Source organism: Cryptomeria japonica, chromosome 9, assembly GCF_030272615.1.
Source record: "Cryptomeria japonica chromosome 9, Sugi_1.0, whole genome shotgun sequence".
In the NCBI taxonomy this organism is placed as follows: Eukaryota; Viridiplantae; Streptophyta; class Pinopsida; order Cupressales; family Cupressaceae; genus Cryptomeria; species Cryptomeria japonica.
The window spans coordinates 407,243,005-407,265,955 of NC_081413.1; the positions used below are offsets into that span (position 1 = coordinate 407,243,005).

The 22,951-nt window shown below is 37.8% G+C and overlaps 1 protein-coding gene across 2 annotated transcripts in view; it reads left to right on the forward strand.

Moving 5' to 3' along the window:
* The window catches only part of LOC131073324 (phytochromobilin:ferredoxin oxidoreductase, chloroplastic), a 203,512-nt gene that overhangs the window by 124,535 nt on the left and 56,026 nt on the right, over positions 1-22,951 (forward strand). For both annotated transcript variants that reach the window (XM_058009736.2, XM_059211038.1), the window contains exon 3: positions 20,103-20,197. In XM_058009736.2, coding sequence (XP_057865719.2) covers positions 20,103-20,197 — 95 coding nt within the window. The remainder of the gene's footprint in view (positions 1-20,102; positions 20,198-22,951) is intronic.

Here is a 22,951-nt window from a genome sequence, read left to right on the forward strand (position 1 = left end):
TCCTCGTCCTCAATTACGATCACCTTAGTCAATCTCTCCTTCAACCAGTCTGGGATATTTGATCTTGTCTCTTGAACTTGAATTTCTTTGTGTACTACTTCTTCTTGTCTGGGAGAAGATGTTACTTCATTATCATTATCTAAATCATAGTCTTGGAGAGATCCATCGGATGAAACATGCTGTGCCTGTTCTTCCTCCTGTCTATCATTCTGTACCATCGATTCCATGGATTCTTCCACTCGAACTGTTCTATCTTCTGGCCTGGAAGAAGTACCTGGTGTTTGATCTTTGTTAGCACCTTGCTTTTTCTTGGAAGGCTCTTTCTTTTCTGATCTTTCCTTTCTCTTTGAACCTCTCGGATGGAGATTGCCCTCACTGGCACATCGAAGGTTACCTTCACCTGAATTCCTAGGATTAGGATTGCCTTCACTAACACTGGCTCCACCTTCGGCTGGCTTTTCTTCCAAAGTAAAAGACATGGCTATGCCTTGTTCTCTCAACTTCTGATGTTGAATGTCTACCCATCTGCGAGTACAAGACAAGACTGGTGCCATCAAATCATCTAAATCCACGGCCTCGGGCTCATTCCAATTCAAACTAATTGTTTTACTTTCTCTATCATATGAAGATTGGATGTGCCTGCCGTTGTCCTGAGCTTGGTCGGCTACTCTGTAAATCTTACATTTCCTGATGAAATCCAGAGGCAATCTAGAATGTATCTTTCGTTTCACTTCGAAATCATCTAGGAGATTCATCATAAAATCTTCAATCTGGTACTCATGTCTAAATCTTCTACCGACTGTCTCCTCTAAATGTCCATGAGGATCAAAACTATTCCTCCAAGCAAAAGATGAAAAAGGATACAAGGCTAACTCCCTCTCTGCATCATCCATGGCTGAGACATTGGGACATACCTCAACTGAATTACCCAAAATAATAGGTACCTGAACTCCATTCTGATGTCTGTGTCTGAATGCCTTCACATATGCTGCCAACTGCCTTGTTACTTCAAGTAACACAATCCTGTCTGTCGGGTATCTCGGCAACATATATGGAGGTAAAGGACATCCATACACTCTAATGTAAGTGAACTTAGGAAACTGAATGAACCAAGCACCGTACCTCTTGATTAATTCCTGGGCATCTTGAGATAATCTGTTGTGAATCCCTCCTTGCAACGTCCTTGTGATGTTCATCGTGAAAGTATCATTGATTAACTTGTAGTTCTTCCCTGGTGGATGATGCAAGTAGGTATAGGATTCACAAACTCTGACCTCGCCGGGTCCTCTTCCAATCACTCCTCTGTGAGGTAGTCCTGCGTACTCAACGCTCCTGATTAAGGCATAAATGACGTATGAACTCATGTGGAAGGACTTAGTAGCCCTGAGTCTTCTCAACTGTACGTCTAAGCAATGGCTAATTATCCTAGCCCAATGTATTGTACCCTTCCCTTGAACAATCACCTGGATGAAATAAAACATCCATTTCTCAAAATAGAAGGCATGAGGTGCTCCTGTAACTCTGTTGAGCATGGTGATCAAATCTCTGTACTCCTCTTGGAAATCGATCCGGTGTGGTGTGTTCGGTACTTTGCTCAGACGGGGACGACTCTTGAGTAGCCAGTTCTTGTTGATGATGCTTAGACAAGCATCTGGATCGTCATCGTACACTGATCTAGCTCCTTCAATGCTCTTGTATATCATGTCCCTGTGCTCTGGAAGATGGAAGGCTTCACTTATGGCCTGTTCTGAAAGGTACGCCAAAGTGTTTCCCTCATTGGACACAATTGTCCTGGTCTGTGGATTGTAATGACGGGCACACTCGATCATCAACTCGTGGCACTGAATAGCTGGAGGAAAACCGGCCGCCTTAATGATGCCACTCTCTATTATTCTCCGGGCGACAGGTGATGGCTTGCCGATGTAAGGGACCTCTCGGAACTTCTTCGTGCTAAAGTTCCCCAAGTTTGTATCTCCAATGTTGCTCCACTTGGACACGATCTTGGTCTCCACTTCTTCAGTCTTCTGATCTTCTTTCATGAGAGCCGAGCGACTGGTGGATGCTCCCGCCTTTGGGGTCGCCATACCTACACAACATTTCATTATAAGAAATAGATTTTGCAATAAATAACGTAGATAAGAGAGATAGATTTTAGGAAACCTCATGATAAGTCCCTAGAGTTATCATTTCCTAAAATACAACGATTGAGCTAAGAGATTTTCAAGGATCAAAATTTGAAATATGACGATGAATGAATAAAACAATAACAATAAAATCGCCATACCTCGATAGAGAGAGCTAACTCTAGAATGCAAAAACAAAATTTGCCTAGGCAAAACTGAGGTATAAATAATCTTCAATATGATCCCCTCAAGATTGACTTCGCCACCTCTGGATAGAATGTGATCTTCAAGTAATGCCTTAGACGTGGTCTTAAATGGATCTTCAAATTCGCACAAATAAATCTCCAAGTCTTTAGCAAATTCGCCTTAGGCGTGATCTTCAAATTCGCACCACCTTTGGTTTGGAATCGCACCACCTTTGGTTTGGAATCGCACCACCTTTGATAGCTAAGCGCGCCACCCTTGGATGAATGAAACTCGCACCACCTTGGATAATATTCGCACTATCTTTAAACACACTTAACACTTTCCTTTGTCTTCCTTGATTCGCATGTAGAGAGGTAAAATAATGATTATGTAAAAATGAACGTTTCACTCCCCTTATAAATAGCGCTCATACCCTTTCACCTCTTAGGCCGACTTGACAAATAAAACCATTTTTTTAAATGATTTGCAATAAAATAACAAGGCCGACTTGCCTAATTGGGCGCTTCAAATCGATTTTTATATTAATTAAATAATTAATTATTAATGCCTTGCGTTTTTTTTTTTAAATGAGAATTTCGATTTTTAATAAAGGCAAAAAATAATTAATAAAAGATAACGCCATATTAAATGCTAAATAAAAATGGATTTTCAATTTTTTAATCGATTTAGCATTTAAGGAAATTTAAATTTGTTTGTTTGGCGCCAAAATTGGAAAACAAAGGGACGTACCTCATCGCTCTGGTCCCTTGGAGAGGGACAGGAGCGATTCACCATTTTGTCTTGACTTTTGCATTTCTTACGTCCAACTCCTTCATTTTCACGTCCCAAATCGATCATCTGGTGGTCCTTCGAATTTGAATGCCTCTCTTGTGCGAGCAAGTGCGTCCCATGACCATTATCGCCCTGGTCCCTTGGAGAGGGACAGGAGCGATCTCCATGTTTTTGCGTTCACCTTGCATTTTTGACCTTCGAAATATCATTGCTTGTGTCCTTTGCGCTTATTTCCATTTGCTTTTGCAAGGTACCTTCGATGTTATAAGGATCATCGCCCTTGTCCCTTGGAGAGGGACAGGAGCGATCCACATGTTTTCCTTGGTCTTGGCGATTTTAAACTTCGATCCCTTTTGCAATGTCCTTCAAACGTTGTCCTTCGCACTACCTAACCTTGCTTCGCTTTGATCTTTGAAGGAACGGGAGTGTTTTAATAGCATCGCCTTGGTCCTTGTCCAAAGGACAGGAGCGATCTTGATTTTTTCACGTTCAATATGCATTTTTGACCTTCGATCCTTCATTGTGATGTTTTCCAAACGCCGCCCTTTGTCTTGCTTAACCTCGCCTTGCTTCGATTTTGGAGGAATATGAGCGTTTTTGATAGGATCGCCCTGGTCCTTGTCCAAAGGACAGGAGCGATGTGAGGCTTTTACATTATTTGGCGATGTTTGGACGTTCAAAACCCTTGCGAATTATCTTCAAACGATGCCTTGGACCATATGCTATCTTAGGACGTCTTGACTTAGCTTGAACTTGAAAACAAACAAGGAATCCAAAGCAAATCGCCCTGGTCCCTTGGAGAGGGACAGGAGCGATATGGTTCCTAGATCCATTTTGGTGTTCAAAACTCTTGTTTATCATCTTGTTGTCGTACCATGGACCCTCTAAAATATTGCAATGTCTTGTCCTCACGTAAATTTTGCATGAAATGGCCAATGCATCTAACATCGCCCTGGTCCCTTCCTGAGGGACAGGAGCGATCTATGTTATAGGGTGTCAATTTCTTCATTTTAACGTCCTTTGAGTGTTTGCGCATGATGAAGACGCCTTGAAATGTCCCTCGCCACCTTGTCTTGACTTGTGTCGACCTTGAACTTCGGAGGAACGACCTTGATCTTGCGTAGGGAGTATTATCATCAATGTATCGCCCTGGTCCCTTGGAGAGGGACAGGAGCGATTTTTTCCTTGTGGCTTTCATCTTACTTTGCCATGCTCTGAGTTTATATCCAACGGATTCGTCCTTCTTCACTCTATCCACCCATGCCTTGACATTGTTTGGAATTTTGCAAAAAGAGGTAATTATATCAAAAATCGCTCTGGTCCCTTCCTGAGGGACAGGAGCGAACTAGGCATTTAGCACTGTTATGGGCGTCCCAAAAATCTTCAATTTATATTCAATGCGTTCATCTCATGTTTTCCCTTGTTTTTGAACGTAAACTTGCCTTGACCCTTGTCTGGATTTTGCAAAATGGAGGAAATCGCTCTGGTCCCTGGGAGAGGGACGAGAGCTACAAGGTACCTCGCCTTGGTCCCTTGGAGAGGGACAGGAGCGATTTGGTCACTATAGGTCATTCTCCTTCATTTTTGCATCTCAAATTATATTCATTTGGCAAAGTATCTTCCTTCGGACGTCCTCCAATTGCTGAGTCATCAAAATCTTGCATGGACATGGCGAAATTTGAATTGCAGCTCTGGTCCTTCACTGAGGGACAGGAGCGATTTTCTTCCTGGAGGCCTTTCTGTGCTCATGAAAATCTTCAATTTATATTCAATGGAAAGATCTTGTCGTTCTCCATCACTTCAAACGTAAACTTTGTCTGGACTCTGCAAGGACAATGAGATATTTGAAATTGAGCTCCCGTCCTTCACTGAGGGACAGGAGCGATTTTGCTCCTACAGGCCAAAATAACAAGATTTTTCACATTTTAACACTTCACGAGGCGAAAACAAATCAATTCCAATGCCCAGGATCAAACTTCAAAAAAGTCAAAATTTGGTCAAAATATTCAATCAGACAAAAATTCACATTGACGGTCATCATTTAGACAAGTTTAAGCTTTGCATGAACATTCCAATTGAAAATTAGACCATTTTGGCGAATTTATTGCATTCAAAATTTGCATTCTAGAAAAGAAGCTCAAAAAAAACTCTCAAAAGCGACTGGATTTTGGCTTGAAAAGGCAATATTTAAAACCCTAAGGCTTGGCCCTAAATCCAGACAACTAACTAACTAACAAAACCCTAAAAACGAAAGCGAAAACGAACAAAAAAAAAAAAAAAAAAAAAAAAAAAACAAGCAGAAAGAGGGGGTCCCCATTTGCGATGGGGCGATGTGTGAAATGGTCACAACAGACAGCCACATCCATCATGCATCCTCTTTTCTTGTGGCTGCCCTAGAACTTGAATTTGTTCTCGCTTGTGCCCATCGCTTTGACAAAGAGACAAGAACCATTAAAAATAATGATGGTGAAGCAATAATCCGCCTTGATGCTGATACAATTGAGAAAGTATTTGAGATACCACCAACACCTGTTTATATGGAAATTTCAAAGGATAATGCAGCCGAGTACTATTTCAAGAAGGAAAAGGACTGCAAACGTCATATTAACAGGTGGATTCATGAGCCACGAGCCACCTTCTCAAGGTGGGCTAAGTTGTACCGTTGTGACTTTAAGTGGGAAATTGGAGACATCATAACTCTCTTCAGCAGGATGATGGGTCTTGAACACTCTAATGTTTTTGAATCCTAGATGTATCAGTTTACCATGTTCATAAGGCAATCCCATCATATATCATGGGGAGATATTATCAGCGATGCTTTATGCGAGCAACTTGCAGCAGTCCCTACTGCCATAACGTTTTACATGAATTCATACTTAGTGTATTTTGCAGCGTCACTCAGATATTTCCCTGGTCTTTCTACCAAGGGTGACCACTTGCTTATACCTGTATGGGAATATTATGATCAGCTGCCTTTGAGACCCAGCAGATTGCATTTTAGAAGAGTTCAAGATGCATTCTTTGGCTATTTCATGTGCCAGTTTGACAAGACTCTAAAGAACAGAAGGGTGTCAGATGAGGCATGGGAAAGAGTGAATGAGTATGGGTGTTTGTTTCTTCAATTCCCGACCTTTACCTATATGAGAGTCAGATGCTATAGTGGGAAGCCATACATGCTTCCTAGATACCCGACCGATAAGATCATTCTTATGGAGTTGGGAAGATAGATCGTGGTTGTGCACGCTCATCAGTCTATCAGACATAAGGTCGGAATGGGGATTTCTACAACAAACCTATTGAAGATTGGCTGGTATTCTCTTGTCACATCCGTCAAAGCCAAAGCTATGGAGATTGAGATGCAAGAGATTTAAGTCCAGGGTAGATTTTGATTACTGGGGTGTGAAGGAAAAGATCAAAAAGTCCTTGGTGCATGTGCATCGTATTGAGGATATCTGGGTAGATCTCCATACAGAAATGGAGGTTCTCAAGATGGACTAGTGCAGGCTTACTGTTGAGCAGGTTTTTGATCTGAACCTGGTGGACATTCCACAAGGAATGATCGATGATGGTCATGTGCTTGATCCAGAATATATTTCATGAAGGGTTGAGGAAGCTCCACTTCCTTTAGTCCAGTGGTCACATAAAGAGTGCACTTCCATTCTTGAAAGGTTTCAGCCTATCCTTGCTAACACCAACACTTGGCTCAAAGGTAATGGTGTTAGACTCATCAAAATCAAGGTTGGAAAAGAAGATGACTCTACGGGACCTCTTGGACGTAAGTCTGAGATTAAGATTGACAATAAGTAATGTGCATTATCTTCAGGCACCAGAATCAAATTGCGGGTTAGTTGGGCAATAGTGCTTCTTCCTGAGGAGGCGACAGTTCATGGAAAGGAAAAGTCCTGGTTTCATGTTCATGTGATCGATCTTGATAATCCAGAAGAAGGACAACAATCTGATTATGCTCCTAAGTCTCTAGCTTCGGACTCACCTCATGAGATTCTTTCCTCAGTTTCCATTGAGACGCCTCTTTCTCCTCTTGATATAATAGTGGAAGAGTCTCCTTAGAATGCCGTTCCTATTTCAGCAGTTGAGCCGCCTCCTGATCATCAACAAGAGGGTGTGCTGGAAATTCCTGAGGATACTCCTGCATGTATCCATTTGTCAGAGATTGATACCTTTACTTCTGGCTTTGAAGAATTTATGAGACAGTATTCATGCCCATTGGTTACTGAGCAAACCATGGTCGCCATCCAAACAAATATTCCTCCTAGGGTGACCACGGCTGTTCAAACAGAAACTGCTTCTCCTTCGCTCTCAGCAGCTACTCAAGGAGAACTAGTTGTTTTACCTCCATGGCTTAGTTCTTTTACCTCAAAGAAGAAGAAGCAGGAAATCTCTCCTGATGTCTTTGACTATCAACAACTCAAACAGTCTAGGCCCAAGGTTGCTAAAAAGGCCAAGACAATCTCAAGAGTGACTGTTGATAACAATAAGATGAAAGTGGCAGAAATTGTTGAGCCCCTTGCGGATAAGCCACATGAGGAAATGCAAGCTGCTAATTACAGGGTTACAAGGATAGAATTGGGCAAACAAATGCATGAAGTCGTCAAACACGATGCCCAACAATCTGTAGCCTCACTAGTGCAGGGGTATGACGAACTTCTAGCAAAGAAAGACAAGCTAGAAGAAGAGAACCGACAACTTGTTGCAGCTTCATAAAATTACAAAACCTGCTGGTGAAGGGAGTAATCCTACAAGTTCTTCCAGTTCCCAAGAACTGATTCGTGGAGTTGAGATAGCTGCCTAGAAAGTACAAGCATTGGATTTTTGGGTGGATCAACTTCATGATCTATGTGCACAAGTGCTCAAAGACATTTTCCAAATGATGTCTAAGTTGGAGGCCATTGAAGAGAAATTGAATCATACCTCCGACACTTTCAAACAGAATCTGGAAAGGGTTGAAGATAGTTTGACAATCTGGCGCACCATACCCCAACAACATTTGAGTGTTCTTTAGGAGCATGCCATTATTTCTTCCAGGGTCATATACTTGAAATTTGAAGAACTTCTGGAGAATAAAGCCTTTGTTCTCAAATCCCTCATTGAGGAGATTGATGATGCAATGAGATTGCGGGGTGAAATATTTCAAGGTATTGTTTCCCATTGTGAGAAGGCTTCTTGCAACATAATGAGTCAGAATGGAGAGTTGATACTAGAAGAAGAACTTTTTGCAGATCTACAGATGAGGATTCATAATGAATGGAGGAGCGAACAATTCTCAGTTGCTTCAATTCAGGCTCTGATGAAACATCAAACCTTTTTGCACGAAATCCAGTCCATCTTGGAGAAGAACAACTCTATGCTTCTTCGATGTCATGTTACCATTGTGAAGACCATGGTTGTTGCCAAGAAAATACTTAGTTGTATTTTTCTAGAATTATAATATCTTAGTTGTAGTTTTTCTTTTGACAAGTTACATGTAAAAGCCTTTTGTAAATTGCAAGTTAAGTCTTTACTTGCACTTCTGTAATTACATGTAAGGCAACTACAAGTTGTGTTCAGTTAGGACTGTAATTGGAATAAGTCTTAGCTAGTTATTGAATAAGTCTTGGTGGTTGAGACAATCTCTCAAGTTAGTTAGGATCCTCCCACCTTTTTCTCAAGGCTCCTCTTCTATAAATACTTGAGGGGTCTATTGTAATCTTTATCTTTTTGAAAGCATGCAAAAACTCTACCAAATTTGCAGCAAAGAAGTCTTTGAGCTTTTATGTGTAAATTGAAGAATTGAAAGGAATAAAAGAAAATTGCTCAAGCTTTGAGTCTCTGTGATACATTCTTGAGTTTGTGTTCCATATTACCTTTCTTGCAAGTGTTTCTTTGAGAACTTAATCGAATCTGATTTGTAGTCTTTGAGCTGGAAGTATTGGAGATTAATTTAGTTAAAGTAGAAGTTCTATTGGGAAAAAGCTGTAAGACTTTGTGCTTACACTTGTTCCTAACAGAGTTTAGAAGTAGATTTTATGAGAAATAGCTGTGTCTTTGAGCTCACACTTGTTCTTGCTGTCTTGCGTAGAAAGAATAAGATATTTTAGTCTTTGTGCTGTTATAATTTGTTCTTAATAAAATTAGTATAGAAAAGGGTAGATAGGACTACACATAATCAAGACTTCGAGCTTGATATTGCTGTCCTGTCCCGAAGGAAGTGACGGAGTTCTTTGAGCTTTTAGGAAACTTCATTTCCTTTCTCTCATTTCATTTCGAAAGTTGTTACTGCTGTTTTATATCAAATTGCTATCACTTTTCTGTGAAGAGAAAAGGATATTGCCTTTCTTGAAAGAAGAAGAAAGATTGCTATCCCATCCCATTTTATTTTTAAGCTTTAGATAGATAGGGGGATCCTTCCCTTAATTAGGAGAGTTTTACTCACACACTATGGTTGAAACCACAATTTTGTATATTTCCCCAAGTGTACAAAATTTTCAACCAACATTCCAGACACAACAATAAAATATATCTTTATTCGCACATGCAATTATTATAGAGATGAAGACCAGAGATGGTCGACCAAGGATTACAATAGATATGACTATATCGTACTACCTTCCTTGGTAGGACACAATATATTTAAAGAACCCGACGGTTGCCGAGAGGTACACAACCATCAACCAATCGACACATAACTACCTGAGAGTGACAACCCACTTAAAACAATTAAAAAATACACTGTTGGGTAACCAAAATTATCAAACATAACAATAAACATTTTGTGCCAACTAAAAACTACAAGTCTATGGCTTAGAGGAGCTTGCATCCCTCCTACAAAGGTGTCTAAGATAGGTCTTGGATGATTCATTAGCCATAGTCTCTATCCGTGACTCCATGCGACCCTCACCAACATTAGTTGCGCTTGTGTCTGCTTGTTCTCTATCCTCCTCTACCATGGCTACAACCTTAGCCTCTCTATTTTCTTGGTCAACCCAATAAAGGTCCTCATCACTAAAGACATGATCCATAGCCTCAGTGATCCACTCAGATTCTGGATTGACCTCCTGTAGCGTGATCGGGGTGGAGTCATGGTCCAAAACTTGTCTCTGTCTAAGATGGAGGTTGTAATGAACAAAGACTAGATCATTCAACCTCTCCACATACAGTCTATTGTGCTTCTTGGAGTGTGTGTGCTCAAACTCCAATTGCACTCACAACCAGAAGCACTACATGGTTGGCTCAAAATGCGAATGGCTATCCTTTGAAGAATTGGTGTTTTAGGACCAAAAATTTGCCACCATCTACCTGAGATCAAAAAAAGGAAAAAAAAAAGTCTCATTTCCAACTTTAAGACTTTAAGTTTCAAATTTATACATTTAATAATATAAAATTAAAATTATGCCCTTAAAATATATTTTTACCTAGCTACATTTTTGTGTGATTTTCTTTGCAAATTTGATGAGAGAAGACCTCCCCGTTTGCATTAGAAAAGGCCTCTATTTTGTGGATTATAGTGCTGGTATCACTAGTGACATCTGCTCTATCACTGAGTAGATCCCATTAAAAACTTACTCATCCGCCTTGAAATCAGGGCACAAATGGAATGCCAGATTGAGGTAATAAGTGGTTGAATGGAGGGGCTTGTGAAGTTGGAGGTGCCATCTCCTATCAGTGATCTCCCAAATGGAATGATACTTACTCTCATCTCCTGCATAGATGGATCTAATGGCTTCCTTGGCTCTATCCATGCCCTCATATATGTAGCCCAATGCGGGCTTCTCCCCATCAATAACTCATAAGAGAACTACCAAGGGCTCAATGAATTGCAAATATTGTGAAACATTAACAATTAACTTAAGTGTGAATGAAAATAAGAAAATAAAAGAAAAATATGTATAAAAATTATAACATAATGTAGATTTTATAAAAAGTTTACTTTCACAAACTCTACACAAGGGGCCCAAAAGCCTGACTCATAAAAATGCAATTTGCCACATCAATCCTTGCAGTGGTTGTATCATAGGATGAGGAAGTCCACTCCTCACCAACAAACATATGCCTCAAAGTTGCCTTTGACCTAATCAAGGATTGCGATGTGATGAAATTGGTGGCAAATCTAGTGATTCTAGGACAAGCCAACTCCTTCTCCCTTGCGTATTGCCTTATTAGGCTAAGGACCCATGAATGATTGTACACAACTTTGAAAATATTTTTGGCCTTATCTACACATGTATTGATCCATGGAAGCTTGCCAATATCCTCCAATATGAGGTCAAGGCAATGGGCAGCACATGGAGACCAAAATATAGTTGGGTGCCTCTCCATCAAAATTCTACACGTAGCAGCATAATTTTCTGCATTATTGGTCACCACTTGAACTACATTCTCTTCACCCACCTCAAGTATGACCTCCTCTATAGCCTCACAGAGTAATGTGGCATTTTTTGAATGTGTGGAAGCATTAATGGACTTGAGAAACATGGTGCCACCTGAAATTTGAAAATAAAGAAAAATCAATGATCATTCAATAAATCATCAGTTAAAAATATTGATCACTAAATCAAATTCAAATTATTCAATGCATTGAGGGAAGTAGAATGATCAATCACCTGTGGAAAAAACAAGAAAAATTAGGAGCGTCCTATTTCTCCTTTCCCAACCATCGGTCATGATGGTGCAACCCTTCTTGCTCCATATCTTGCGCTGCTCCTCTAATGTGGCTTTTACATCAGCCACCATTTCTGTCAAAATTGGGCCACTTAAGTCAGATTCAGAAGGGGCTTTGAACCCCTCCCCACAATTAGGTATGGCATCAACCATGTTCTACCAATAAGGAGACCTTTCACAAATAAATTAAATAAGATAACTATGTCCAATAAAACTTCATTAGACAAAGCAAACTATAAATTTTAAATCAATCGAATAAAAAAGAATTACCTAGCTGCAAAGAATGGAATGGTGCAATAGTACCAAAACTGACCAATTGCTCATCTAGCTGCATCATGTACCTCCTTGTCCCAATTCACGTTCTCAAGCAATGGTTGGACACTTGGAGTAGTGCACGGCTCAAAATATAAATATATCCTAGATTTACGAACTCTAGGACCAATGTTAACACTCCCACTACCATTGGCAGAAGCACTAGCTCTAGGACGAAATGGAGGCATGGAAGAAGCCTCTCCAACACAACCAATGGTCGTCAACTCCTCCCTTTGCCTCTTCTTCATTTCCTTTTGCGCTTCAAATGTTTCTAGTTGCACTTGGCTCCCACGAATAGCCTCAGTAGGTGCTTTGGTGCATGGTTCAACATCATGGCCACGTATGTGGGCAGGATGGAATTTCAATCTATTTATGCTTCCATGAAAAATTGTTTTACAATATTCACATTTGGCCTCTCCTTTCTTTTGCTCGGGAAAACTTTCACCACGTTTCCAAGCTGGATCTTTTCTACCTAGGGTTGTTCGAGGACTAGACATTGTGAAAAATATGATTTTCAAAAGCTCAAGGCTACTGCAATAAGACAATTACAAAAAATGAACATTTGTGCATTGTCATTTATAAACTAATACAAAAAATAATTGTATGTCTTGTTCCAAAAACTAATATAGGGTTTGTTTCAAAACAAAATGTAGGGTTTGTAACTTTCTTCCAAAACAAATGTAGGGTTTGCTCTTTCTTTGAAAGGAAATAAATAGAAATATTTAAGAAAAAAAATGTAATTTTTGTTTAGAAAACACAAAAAAAACCCCCAAAAAAATCAATCTTACCTCTTAGAACAAACTTGAAATGAAATGCAACTTCTTTCCAATCGTTTGTATGGAGCTCTTGATGCACCAAATGTGAATATTACGCTGCCCCAATGTGATTTGTTGACAAATTTTTGGTCTTCCTCCTTGCTGGTTGTCCTACAATGCACTCTTGTTTTCCCTCACAACTTACTCTTCTCCTTCTATTTTGCCAATACAATGAAATGAGCTCATTTTTAGGGTTGTAAAGGAAATATAAATAAAAAAACAAGTCAAAATGCTTTATTTTATGTTTTTTTTAATTGTTTTTTGGTTGCTGTCCGTCAATTGAGTCCGGGCATCGGGACTCATCAAGTTCGGGCTGAGTCCTTGAGTCTCAGGTCTATGCGAGTCTCGCCTAGGACTTGGACGAGCCTGAGTTTGGGCCCCTGCAACTTGCCCAGGGTCACCCAGCTCGGGACTTGTCGAGTCCTGGTGAGTCTGGGAACTCTGGTTTCAATTGTAGAGTTTGGATTGTCTCATAGTTTAAAAACTTGGCAAAAACTAAAGAAATTGTCTTAGCTTCAAGTTTTGGGAGAAAACCATGGTGTCCAAGGGGTTGAGCTTAATTGGTCAAAGCTTTGAGTTCCCAATGTGGAGACCCAAGTTCAAATCCAAATGGGACATCTAATATGGAATTCTAAGTTGTGACTCTTGGTCTTCCATAGTTGGCTTCTAATGTGGAGGTGGTTTCTAAATAAGTGGATTTCTAATTTGTCTCTTGGTCTTCCATTGGTTGTTTCTAGTGTGACTGCTTGAAAGGAGCTGATATTAGTTTCATGTTGATTCTTGTATGAGCAGAATATTTGTAAATGATTAACAATATTAAAAAAAACCATGGTGAGTATTTCAAGAAAAGTCACCCTTCCTTGCCAAAACTTGTGCTACCAATAAAACTTGTTAAATATTTGTAAATGATTAACAATATTAAAAAAAACCATGGTGAGTATTTCAAGAAAAGTCACACTTCCTTGCCAAAACTTGTGCTACCAATAAAACTTGTTCAACATTTCATTTAGAAAGGAACACGATTATTTTTTGCATACTTTTTTAGGGATGTTGACAACTAATCGAATCCTTCTTCGATGTGGATGAACATGACATGATTTTTGACTGCTACTAGTGCTGTGTTTGGTTTTTCTTGGGTTTGTTTATTTTATTTTCATTTTTAGCTGATTCAATATAAACTTATAAATCTCAACTCAAATCATTCTGCTTGTAAACTAAATGTAGATCAACAAAAAGAAAAAAACACGCTTTCTAAAACTTGCAACTCTAGTTGCATCTCTTTCTTCAGTTGCAATGCAATTGCATCCTACACAGCCATGTGTATTTTTGAATTTCAAGTGGACTTCGACCCAACTTTCAATCACTTGCTCCTCAATCCAAGCAACGTGGATCTCCCATCACCTTTACATGAATCATATGGCCACACAATCACCTACTATTGATTTTAAATTATAAACTAGGATTGTGAATGTGAAGCCCTCAATATTCTTTTCTTTCCGGTAGACTCAAGTGAAGCCTGAATTGGAATAATTTTACTTTGTAAATATAGAAAGTTTGAGTAAATATACTTGTAGTGATTAAATATCCACAACTAGTAGGCTGTGCTACTTCATTTAAACTTCTCATTACAAATACATTCTTGATGTATGCTGTTACAATAGAGAAGATCTACAAGGCAATGGCATGACCCATTGTTTTAAGTTTTAGTTTAAAATTTTAAATACTGTCATATGTTATACAGCCCATGATATTTATTTTTAAATAATTTACAGCCCATGATATTTATTTTTAAATAATTTTAATCACTGTCACTAGTTCATGACCATCATTTTAAAAATTTTGATGATTATCATGGAATGGTCACAATCATAATTTTTTGAAAAAATGGCTGTCATGACCCATTTGCTATATTGCTAAAAAAATTCTAAATTAAACAAGACAACTTAAAAAAATTAAAAATAATAATTTGTATAGATTTCTTTTTGAGCTACTGCATTAATTCTTATTTTTTTGTTATTTCCTCTTCTCAGGCTTGATTTCCAATTTTTGAAAAGAATCTGGCATTTGCAACTACACGTAGGAAATGTGGCAATCCTAAGAATCTTTGTTGGAAACATGGAAAAAAGTTCTAGAAAAGGGAATGGTTATTTGCAACCATTGCATTAAGGATATGAGAGGAGGTATAAATTTTTTGAAGTATCAATTGGCATGCATCTGTCATCAAGATGTACAACCATGTGTTGAAGCAGGTTTGGAGGTTGAAAATGAGGCGAGAGCTCTCCTTCAGCATTTGAGTAGAAAAATCACAGAAAAAGAGGACAACGGAGGCAATTAGAGCCTTACTCACATTTCACAATTCTAGAAGGTTAGATGGTCAAGGAGATATGGGGGGCTCTTCTTCCATTGGGCCATGCATATGAGGATTAGGCAATATTGGTAGCCAGAGTTTCAGTATTTTAATTTCTTGTAACATTCTTGGTGCACAATAATTATTGAAGGTATTTTGTGGAATAGGGAAGTGTATCAGGAACCAAAGTTGGCATTTGCCAAATTTTGGTACTCCAATAGTATTTACTTTAATGTTGCTATGAGTCCTTATTGGCAACACTTAGTTACTCCATTGATTGTGGTAGGTAAGGGGTTGAAGCCCTTGAGTAGTTATGAGTTGAGTGACCCATTATTGGAGTATGAGGTCCAAAATACATTTAAGCTAGTAAAGGAACAAATATAGATTTGGAAAAGAAAAGGCTGCAACCTTTTATATGATGGGCAGACAGATGCTAGGAATGGGACACTTATTAACTCTTAGAGGCTTTAGGAGGTCAGTTGGTCTTTTTGAAGTCAATTGATGCCTCCAATGAAGTTAAAAAAGTCAAGACCTTTTGTAGCTTGTTGGATGAGGTGGTGATGGATGTGGGTGTGAATAATATTTAGCTAGTGATGGAAAATGTATTTGTATATGTGATATCTAGTAGACTACTAGAGGTGAGGCACCTTACATTGTTTTGAATCCGTTGTGTCACCTATTGCCTTGGCCTTCTTAAGGATAAGGGAAATTAAATTCGGTGAAAAATGTGGCAGAAGATGCAAGTAATATTACCAAATACACCCACTATAACATATGGGTCTTGAATCTCATGAGAGAGCATACTAATGACAAGGAGCTTGTACATATAGTAGTCATACTCTTTGGCATTAATTTCCTTACCTTGTAGAGTATGGAAAATACATTGCCCAACCTTGAACACATGTTTGTGAGTGAAAGTAGTTGGAGAGTCCTTACTATAGGAAGGTTGAAGCAAAGAGGGTTGTGAAGACCATTTATGATGATACATTTGTTAATATTATGGAGATCATCAAGGTAAGTTTTTGATCCAAATTTCAGTTAAAAAATTATAATATTAGTTTTTGTAAAGTTTTGATATTTTAATTAGTTTAATTTTTTTATTTACTTTAATTTTCGAATTTGCTTCACATTCATTCTCTTGTTTTAGGTGTTAGAATCGTTGGTTAGGAATCTATGATTGGTGGATGAGGATAAAAATCCCATGGTGTATTTCTCTCAAATACCAGGATCTTCTTTTGTAGCTTGGGTCTTGGTACAGGTATGGTTCGGGTACAGATTGGGTTCTCTGTGGGTTCTTTTGTGAAGGACCCACAAAGAACCCAAGCACCTAGTAAGTACCAAGGGCCGTACCCAAGCTTGATTTCATAAATTAAAACCTTAGTTTCACTCTCATAACTTTGTGATAGCATATTAATTGGAAGCAGGAAATGGAGAACAAGGTAAAATCGCTGGAAGAGGGAAAAGAAGTGATGAAAAATCTGATGGGAGTTATCCCAAGTATCCTCTCTGCTGTCACCAAAAACCTGGAGGACATTGCCAAGGTCTTTGACCATACTCCCAAACCGGTTGTGGATCTTGACCTGGAGGAGGAGACCATCTAGACTGGAAGTGGTGATGCTACCCCGGCGGGCGGGACTGCGAAGAGAACCAGGGCCAGTATCAAGAAAGCTGTGGTTGCTGCTGCTAAGGACCCACCCAACTTCAAAGACAACATCAAAGAGCTGCAAGAAATTAGTAGCACCCTGGCTAAAGCCTTGGAAAAAATCTGATTCCTGGATGGCCTGCTGGCTTTTTGGGGCTTTTGTGGGTTTTCTTCGGTTTTCCGCTGGTTTTTTCTTTTTAGTTCTATTCCTCTCTGTTTCTCGTGGCTTTGCTGTTTAAGTCTTGCTTGTAAAGGGTTTCAGGGCCCCTTCAAAACCTGCTTTTTCATTAATCAAAAACTTTGTGACAACATTTTTTTATTAGAATATGCCAGCAAGCAAGCAATTAAATATCATACCTATGAACACGGGGTTAGTAAACTTTATATCGGCATTACTGAGATTGATTTCTATTGTTTTACATTATGCATATGTAGCAGTTGTTTGCTTATGTTTTTTGAAATCACTTTCCTTATGTTGTTAATGATTTGTCATTTTGTCAAATGTTTGAAAAATGAAATTGAACCAACTTCTACACTTGGTACAGCTAGTAGTAATGGCAATCCAATTGATTGTGATTGATCTTGATGCTTTTGTTGAAGAAAATGAAGTTTAAAATCGATTATAATATGAATTTGCATTGTGTAATGACATTCTGAGACTTGAGTATTTTCATTTTTGCAAATTATGAATGAGCTATCAAAATATTCTATTTATTGGCAATTATGGATTTTTTTTTTGTCGTACCCACAAATTCATACTTGTATCTACATCCATACCTGTACCCAAATCGGTATCTTAGGTATTTCTATGAGGTCATAAACAGGGCCAAAGAAACAATTCAATGTTTGTATGGGTCTAATATAACCAAATATGAACCCATATGATGCATTATAAATTAGAGGTGGAATTGACAACACCATCATATTCATGTTCCTTCTTACTATTGGAATCCAAATTTTTTCTTCTTCCCTTCATTTAGGGTAGATGTGGAGATTATACTTGGCCTCAACATGTGTATTGAGAGGTTAGTCCCTTATGACAACCTTTGAGACCTCGTACATGGTGAGTTACAAAGTTATAAGAGGGTGGTGGGGGCATTATTTTTTTCAATTGTATGCATTTATTGGAGAGCCACTCTACAACCAAGTATAAAAAACACATTTTTAAATTTAGTTTACAATTTATTTTTAACTTGTAATTTTACTAAAATTCTTACAAAGTTATAAATGTTGTCATTGTAGATTTGTGGTGGGAAGATTTGGGGCCATAACACCTAGTCTTCAAAAATTTCCATCCACATTCTACCCTAGCCTCCTTGTGCATTTGATGGTGAGTGCAACCAGAGTGTTCGCAAAATAAAATGCAACAAGTTGGCTCAAAAGCATTTGAATGGCCTTGTCTTTGTGTGGTACAAATTTCAACTGCATGAAAAGAAGTTACAGAGGTAGAATACACTTCATGTGCTTGACCTTGATGACAATGATTCATATTTAGATTGGGTTGTTGAGGATGCAGATCCATTACTTACTAACAATGAGATCTCTGATTTGGAATAGGATGCAACCGAATGGCAAGAAAATCTGGCAGCATATGAGGATTTAGATGGTGAGTTTGGTGATCCATTAGGGGCGGGTTCATTGCATACATAGCTTGGTTCTATGCCTGAGTCTCCTATTGAGGGTACTACAGCTTTACCATTCTCTTCCGTAGCACTCACATAGTGTCTGCAGACTTTTTTGAGCTTTAGTTGAGAAAAAAATATGATCTATAATTTTTGTTGATATTGAAGCTTTGAACTCATTTTTTGGTCTATGAAGTGTATTGAACTATAGTTTTGATATATATATGAAGGAAATTAGTAATATGGTCCATAAATTCTGTAATATGCATGTTTTCAAGGATATTTAAAAATAATAATGTATTTTTAATGTTTGATAAATTTGCCAAGTTTTTTCTTGAGTATTTGCTGAGTATCAAGTTTTTTTTTGTGTCAAGATTTTTAAACTATGAATTGTCTGTTGCTGTTAGCCTGTTAATATCAATAAATAAGATCAATCTTGTATCTTTAGTGGACTCCAATTGTGGGATTTCAAGTGGAACTTTGACAATAACTGATTGGAGGAAGTCTGGGTTTTCAATGGTTTCTGATTCACCATTCATATTTCATTTACATACATTAAATTCTGTAAATTATTAGAGGAGGAAGACGTCCATCTTATTTTTTTCATTCTCTTGGGCTACCAGTAACAATTCTTAGTCATAATCTTGCTTGTGGGTTGCCTCTTAAATATTTTCAGGTTTATTCAACATATTGTCCCTTTACCACTCTTGTAAAAGAGTGTATAAATGTCTAAAAATATCAAATCTTCCAAGGGTGTTGGCCCTCTCAAAAGTGGAGGAAACAGTTCGTAGATTTCATGAACCATTACCCCTTATCTTTGTCTCAATCTGTTGGAAGTTGTAAAGTTGTAAGGGTTTCAACGCATCAATGATCACAAATTGATTAACTGCTTGGCCATTCCATATTTATGTTGATCCAGGGATTGTCAATGATACACAAATTCTTTTTTGGAGTTCTCTTTTAGAAAGCATTGACAAAGTGTAAAATGATTTGTCAATGAAATAAGATTCCAATGCCCAATTGTTATGATCTCTTATATAGAAGATAGGTTCCCATTAAAGTGTCTTGTTTAAACTGTGAAGGCTGCTGCTACATACTACAGTTATTTGGTAATGAGAGTTCTCATCTAATAGTGATTTCATCCTAGGATAGTACACGTGCATTTGTAAAGTTGGTCTACTAGCTTTTTAACGTTTTCTGTTAGAATTATGTATAGAGGTTAATTAATAGTCTTGTTGTACTGCAAGATTAATTTCTTCACATCCTTTGAAATGATTCTGTAGTTATTTTATAATGTAAGCATATGTTCAAGGAGTTATGTTCCATATGAAACTGAGTCTATTCACATGATTTTCAATTTCTACTTGCTGTTGCAAATATGAATTCCTTTTTTGTAAGTGAATCTGACAATATAGAGGTATATGGTTCTAACTTTTGAGGTCTGAATCAAAAGCTATTTAGATGCTGAATTACATTGTAACACTTCATTATCCTTTTCTTGTCCGCTCCTTTTTTTTTTCAAGTCTCAACATATAAGACAGTGAATTGAAACTAATAAGTACCACTATGCATGCTGACAATCCATACTGTGTTTTTGTGTTTTTGCAGGTTTTTGATTTTGCAGTGTTTCCTAAGCCTGAGTATGATCTGCCAATCTTTTGTGCTAACTTTTTCTCCACAGTCAACATGAATATCATTGTCTTGTGAGTGAGTAATTTTCTGTTGTTTCTCTGATATTCCCTAATGTTTATTCTACCATCATCAAATTGTGCTCAATGTCCATCATTTTGGTCACCATTTTGTCTTTGTTTTGAATTAAATATGACCTAAAGTGAATAAAGTTTATTTTGATCATGTTACTTCCATCTAGTAAACTGCAATAGAAAGCATTGTTTTACCTAATTCTTTGACAATTCTAAAATCTTGATACACAATATTCTTCATCAGCACAAGATATATATGCACACAATTATTCAGCCCGGCGTAGTGAAATATCCCCTGTCCTAATGAAGATTGAAAACAAGGAATATTTGCTGTCCAAGTTGCGTGTTATGCAGTTCAAAGGTTTATGTGTTATGCTGATAATGTTTTCAGATTGTTATGATGACCAACACACTTGAATATCTCAAGAATAAACAGCTCCTAATTGACTGAAAATTAACAAGAGATGCATATACAACTGTCTTATGCAGAAATAAGTCAAACTAGACTCAAAATCAAAAGCTGACAGAAAACTGACATATTGTCAAACACTTGTCTCATGTCCTCAGATAACTATAAATAATGAGATGCAATACTCCTTTCTTTTTAATTTCATATGATGGACAAGCAAACCATTACATTGACAGCCTAAAGAACATTACATGAGCAACTAAGGATCAATTACATGGACTGTCATTAATGATCAATTTTCAGATTTTCTGAGGACACTTGGACTGCAACCAAACTTATGCATTCAACTGACAATTACAATGGGAATTAATTTGTAAATGAACCTGGTATCAAGCGCTGTGAAGAAGCAAGCAATAACATCTATCAAAGAGCTTCCAAGATGCCAAATTGAACTTCTTCCTATATCGCCCCTGTTGCTGCAAATGGGAGGTCTGAGATGACAATGTAGGACTGCAGAAAGTACTCCAAAACTTCCCCCTAACTGATCGCCCTTAACCCTGGAGTAGAGTGTTTTACTTATTGATGTGTCTTAATGCCAAATCATGGAGATATGGACCAAATCGATGGTTCCCAAATGCACAGGGCCGATCCTGATTACTGACTGATATGTGGCTGATTCTATCACCAAACCCTCTCAAATTGCCACAAGGGACATCGCCTTCCTTTACCAATGCTAATGCTGCCTTCATGAAGATGTTTTGATACTCTTATGAGGATGGCTGCCTGATACGATTCTGTCAGTCTGATTATGCCCTGATTTCTTAACAAATACACCATCAAAAGTCTTTCAAAATGATCACCTATCCCTTTCAAAATCATCGCTATCTCCTAGGATGAAATTTGATGCCAAAATAGTAGATAATGAACAATTTGTCATAAGTGGCAGTCTGATATGATTTGCTTCAGACCTGTCCTGTCCCTGAATTCATCTTCAAAGCTCCTTCAATCTCCTCCTAAGGTAATCGTCTTTCTCCTCCAATACTATCGATCCCTTCCTTTATGTGTTTCAATGCTTAAATGATGAAGAGGGAACAAATTGTGGATATGAGGGTTGATTTTTCCTTCAGACCTGTAAATGACCAGCAAACACACCTTTTACCCCAGTTGCTCTTCCAATGAAATCGGCTATCCTTCCTAACTAGAATTGATAAGCAATAAACATCTAAGCTGCCAATCTGAAGATTCATAATACATCCACCATGGCAAACAACAAATACTCGATGAGCACACTTAGGAAGATCGAGATGTCTCCTTCTCACAATAGCAACCCCTCGGAAGGTCTTTCACTCCCTCAGTTATGCAATCTATGGGAGTTTTCGTTCCCAAAAACCCAAGTCTGCACACACCTCTCGGTTCTACAAAACCCAATCAATCAACAAATCCAATTCCAAGCATTCCTTGAAGCTTCATCTTGATCTCCCTTTATATTTTTTACTCCACAATCTAGAAGCTTCTAGAAGTGACTTTATGAAATAATATTTAATTAGTCACTTTACTAAATTAATTAAATATAAAGTCATCTTTTAATTTTAATTTATTTGATAACTTTATAAATAATTAACTTAATATTTTGAATTAAAATAATTAATCAAGCTATCCATAAAATATATCAATAAATTGGACAACTTAATTAATTAAATTAATTAATTAATTCTTCTTCAAAATGGGGACATTACATGTAGCCAATCAACAACTGACTAGTTTCCCTATTTGATGTGAATACAGCTTCGCATTCATGAGATCAAGAGATCTGGTGAAGGCTTGGATTCTTAGAACATAAATTATGCTTAACAAGGGATATGAATCTAATGATTTAGTTATTTGATTTTGATAAAGATAAAAATATATTTATTTTTATCGTTAAATTGAGGTTTCTATTGGAGCCGTAACTAATAAAATATAAGCTTTATTACATCAGAAAATTCCAAAAATCCAGATCAAGCTGGTCAATTAACCACATTCAGCGCTATAAAGAAGAGACTGCCTTTGCTTCATTCTCTTCATAACCCCTGATATGCACCTGTATCTCCAAATACAACTTACTTCTTGGAGCACATTAGTCCCTCTTAGAACAAAGATAGATTGAATATGCTGGAGCCTCCCAGCTAGCTGTCCTTATGGATGACTTATAGTCTTATAAAGTACAAAACCTTTGAATATACAGCTAATTCTTAACAATAAAATTGTAATTCTTTTCACAGGTTCAAAATTTCCTCTGTTATACTTAAAGTTGAAAATCCCTCCTGTTGCTGGTTCTCAACATGTGATATACCAGGATGAAAAAG